This window comes from Paramacrobiotus metropolitanus, unplaced genomic scaffold (genome assembly GCF_019649055.1).
Source record: "Paramacrobiotus metropolitanus isolate TYO unplaced genomic scaffold, Prichtersi_v1.0 Parri_scaffold0000035, whole genome shotgun sequence".
NCBI classification, from domain to species: domain Eukaryota; kingdom Metazoa; phylum Tardigrada; class Eutardigrada; order Parachela; family Macrobiotidae; genus Paramacrobiotus; species Paramacrobiotus metropolitanus.
In genome coordinates, this window is record NW_026570255.1 from 884,168 (window position 1) to 888,578 (window position 4,411).

Consider the following 4,411-nt stretch of genomic DNA (forward strand, 5'->3'; position numbering starts at 1 on the left):
CAGTCATAACTTAAGTATTCGACTACTGAAGACTTGCACGTTACGAGACGGCTTGCAGATTAGTTGAATAATTCATTTTCTCGCACTTTCAAACCGCGGAACTATCACTGCAATTCATTAACGAAAGCGAGTGCAACAGTTCAAAGCACGTGTATTATCGTACTGCGGGTACAGTACGCCCCATCTTATGTTATAATCACTGACCTTTCACAGTCAAGAAGATCGTCTGCGCAGTAAGATTTACAATTCCCAATTGCAGAGTCACACCTAGATTCAAACAAGTTGGTGCTGTTGTTCTAGAATTTAGGCGCAGTCGGCCGATTAACGCCCAGCTTCGCGTTATCGCAGGATGAAGTCATGCGTTTATGGTCTGCAAGATTTGCAGCTGGGATTCGCAGCCTGTTAGCAATGATATAATAATCGTGCCCGGCATGTACGTACACACAGCCGACAGCCGTCTTGTGCGCTGCCTGGGCGTTTAAATGCAGGCTTTGGCCTACCGGCAGCGTTACGAAAATTTTTCCTATAATGAAGTTGATTCAACGTCCCTTCTGTTGCTTTATTATATTACACCAAGTTTTTCTTATTTGGGTTCGGCGATTCACGGTAAAATTCACGATGCAGTGTGCGTTTTAGGTATTTTATTATATCGGTGCATCTACTGTAATAAAAGAAATTCAAACTAGCGGTACCTGCACGTCAATTTTGTTATCGTTAATGGCATTATGGCAAAGTTTTGTATCTAGCGGTTTTCGCTGAATTTTTTTCAAAGACATTTTGGTTACATAAGCTGGTTAAGCTGGTTTACACGTGTCTTGTCAGGCGATTCATGATATTTTACCATGTATCAAGATACTACATACATACGTATAAAACAGCATGTGCTGTACTTCACACGGTAACAGCGCGTTAGCTGAAGCGCCAAAAACGATAATGATGCCACAATGCACAGGGCTGATTAGGATATTCCTGTTAACCTTTTTAGCGTAAGAATAAGGACTGGAGCTGCCTGGCAAATCTGCATTTCAAACCGACGACCCATACGTTAACGTATGTACAAATGTTTGCCTTATTGCACGGTATCTGACATGCTCCTAGTTTTGTCCTCCCTAAGCGCAATTAAATTGCCGTTTAACACAGTACTTCTACTGTTTATTCAGCCCGCTTCAACAGTCTACTTTAAAAATTAAAAAATGACGGTTTAATGGGACGGGAAATGGCAGGTATAAGCGTGGGCTTCAGCCATTCACAACTATTAGTCCTTGCTCAAAAAGAATTCTTGTCGCTGGATAACTCTGAAAGTCAGATTCAGATTTCAGGAATTCAATTTTAGGTTTTTTCCCCAACAGATTAAAATTGGAGGCGGATTTATGTCATTCAACTTTTCACGATGTTAAGAACAATTTGTTTTTCTTTTTTAGTAAACTTTTCCCAGGTTCCCACTTCTTAATCTCCTTCACGTTTCAGTCAAGCCGCTTTCCGACACAGCATAGTTTTAGTTCACAATACTTAGGCAGCGTTAAAATATTACGTAACGGCAATAGGTAGGGGGGTGGTCTAACAAAAGTGTTACACTTGTTGCATGGGGCAGGGGGTCCAAAAATTTTTGTAACGCGCGGGCCGACACCCCATAAAAAAACTAAAAAAATTAATATATTTCGATTGCGTTTTTATAGGGGGGTGGTTGGACTCTTCGTTACGTATGCAGCTGGGGGGTTGAAAATTTTGTTATGTGGTGTTACAAGGGGTAGGGGTGGTCAAAAATCACGAAAAATCGCGTTACGTAATATATGAACGCTGCTTTATTTGTTTTTGATAAGTCGCTATCGCAGGCCCTTTGTGCACAGATAAGAGATATTCATGCCGTAAAGTTAATGCAGGTGTAAAGGCACGCACTCAAATTTTAAAACTCATGCGCAGTAGTTAAACTCTTATTATTGAACCCGCAGTGAGAAAACTCTTGGCCTTGCCACATTCAAGGTCTTTAATTATTACCAAATAGTAGCCGTTTCGAAGCTTCTGATTTGCTCTCTGTTGTACTCGTAGACATTTTAAAAGCCTCTTGTCCGCAGTGAGCACAAGCTGGAAGAATGTACCGCCCTATGATAATGAAAAATACCACAAAAGCGGACAGGAATCGCAATAAGCCCTGCTGCCTGTTGATGGGCAAAACAGGAGTCGGGAAAACCACACTGGGCAACATGTTATGCGGCACCAAGCATGCCTCCGGTGCATCGGAAGCTAGTTCGACTCAGCTGCTCTTCCGCAACGATGCGCGCGTCGGAGGGAATACGTTTTCTATCATCGACTCACCCGGGACGGACAGTCAAACCGACACGTACAAACACGCGTGGCAACTGCGTGCGGGACTGACTGCGGCGGAGCTGAATACGATTTTCATCGTACTAAAATACGAGTATCGATATAATAAAATGGTGGACCATTACCTGCAAGTGGAGCAACCGGTCGGCACCTTCACCAATAGAATCGTTGTTCTCGTTTCGCATATGGATAACGCTGACGATCACGCCAAGGAGTTTGCCTGGATCTGCAGGATACTGACGGAAACCAGCCCAAACATCGCTAACATTATTTTTTTCTCCCATAAAAGCGATCCAAGTGCCATTGCCGACCTAATGTACGCTTGCATGTCCCACATGGCGCCGAAGCGACTAAAGATATCGGACGAAGATTTCCATGTTAACTTCAACTTGTACGAGATCCGAATGGGGATGCGGCGATCGTTCGATCAGTATAAAAAGCAGGTGCAGGAAAAGTTTAACGCCTACTCGAGACTACGCGACTGCACAGGAAACGAATCGGACAAAGACAAGGACGAGCTCTTTCACGCCATGATTGTCCAGTTCAAGTACGACCTGGATGATCTGTACCAGACGTTTGTGGATAAGCATCGCCAAGATATGATTGAGATCGACTCTCACACCCTGTGCGTGGAAATGCAAAATTTAGGAACCCAAGTTTGCGATCAGTTTACCAGTTCGGTCACCCCGCTGATGACGCACAATTTGTTCGATAAAACGAATCCACGGAATTTAATCAAGGCGTGTCCGCATTGTGGACTGATTTGGTGGAACACGGAAAACGGCGGTGGAGCCACGGAATGCGGTAACCGCGTCAGTTCTCTCATTGACTGGCGAAAGGATGCTTTATTCAGATACGTTCCGTTGCTAATTGCTGGTAAGTTAAGCCATACGGAAATTTCGATGGGAGATACAACGCGCATAGGATGTGGTCGACCAATTGTGTGGAATAAGCTGCCCAAACTCACCGACGAGGTTCTGTTCCAGATTTTCGAGGTCAAGACCATGGACGAGGTGAAAAGAGCTTTAAGGACTGAAGCATTTCAGAGAGCAGACGCCAGCTATCAGCGATTTGCAAAGTATCGACATATTTATTCACTGCTGGAATAGATAGTCAAAGATCTTTAGGAAGATACCGGAAAACTGCGCTTCGCGAAATTTTCTGGATTTGTTTTATATTTTGGCCAACAATTTCTTAACTAGATGCTAAAAAGCTTAATTTTATCGTGATTTCAGGTCGCAATGATAACCGGGCATTGGTGCATTGCGCTGGGGCCTGTTGCGTACGTTCTAGATGTACTACTAATGCTTTTTTCTGCTTGTCGTTTTTTTTTCTGAAATATTTTTGAACAAGAAAATTTTCGGAAGCATAGGTAACTTGCTATGCGCCGAAAAATTCCTGTCGCGTGATCTATTGGATGTGTATTTAATAATCTACCACACAATGGTCTTTTTGCAACAGCGACAGCAAAACAGAACAAAATTTAACTTACGAAAGTTTTTCATAAATCATTGAATAATAACTTAACATTACGTCCCTATATGTAATACAGTCATATCTTCCAATCTGCTGCAATCGGGGTATAAACGTTCGACAAACACAGTCTCAGCGGTAACGGTTCTTAACTTCACTGGAGCCGGTATCTGGCTTGCCTTTTCTTGATTACTCATCAGTACTGAAGTACGTTACTTATTACAAGGTTTTTTTCGCATGGGGGCACACTTTCCGTCTTACCGTAAGTTGCTAACTGGGAACTTGCAAAGAAAGCATGCAAATATTCAGCGGTTTCCTCTTTTATTATGCGGGGCTTAAAATAAACTTGGCCAGCGCTCGTGGAACATACTGAGAAAATAGTTATACACAATCACAGAAAATGTTGGAATTAAGACAATAAAATTATTAGTGCAAAATATGAAACAGCATTGCATTCACATATGCATAACCGTACTCTGTACATCTTTGAACCGGGTGCTTGTAATGCGAGCCCATACACAAGATGAGAAAAGATAAAACAAGTCTATAATAAACGTCGCGGGAAGGAGCGCGTATTACTGCCTCTACAAAAAGGGATGCAATAAACGACAATGAT

At 42.6% G+C, this 4,411-nt stretch overlaps 1 protein-coding gene across 1 annotated transcript; it reads left to right on the forward strand.

Annotated features, from left to right (window-relative positions):
* The first annotated feature begins 1,941 nt into the window (after positions 1-1,941).
* Positions 1,942-3,726, forward strand: LOC129589507 (uncharacterized). Its single transcript, XM_055484296.1, has 2 exons — positions 1,942-3,198; positions 3,309-3,726. The coding sequence occupies exons 1-2, from the start codon at positions 2,091-2,093 to the stop codon at positions 3,356-3,358; spliced, it is 1,158 nt and encodes a 385-aa protein (XP_055340271.1). The 5' UTR covers positions 1,942-2,090; the 3' UTR covers positions 3,359-3,726.
* Positions 3,727-4,411: the final 685 nt, after the last annotated feature.

Bases quoted from the DNA above. Each gene is read 5' to 3' on its own strand.
- LOC129589507 (XM_055484296.1), top strand. From the start codon at position 2,091: ATGTACCGCCCTATGATAATGAAAAATACCACAAAAGCGGACAGGAAT. The intron at 3,199-3,308 runs GTAAGTTAAGCC...GTTCTGTTCCAG, and splicing joins CGTTCCGTTGCTAATTGCTG to ATTTTCGAGGTCAAGACCAT.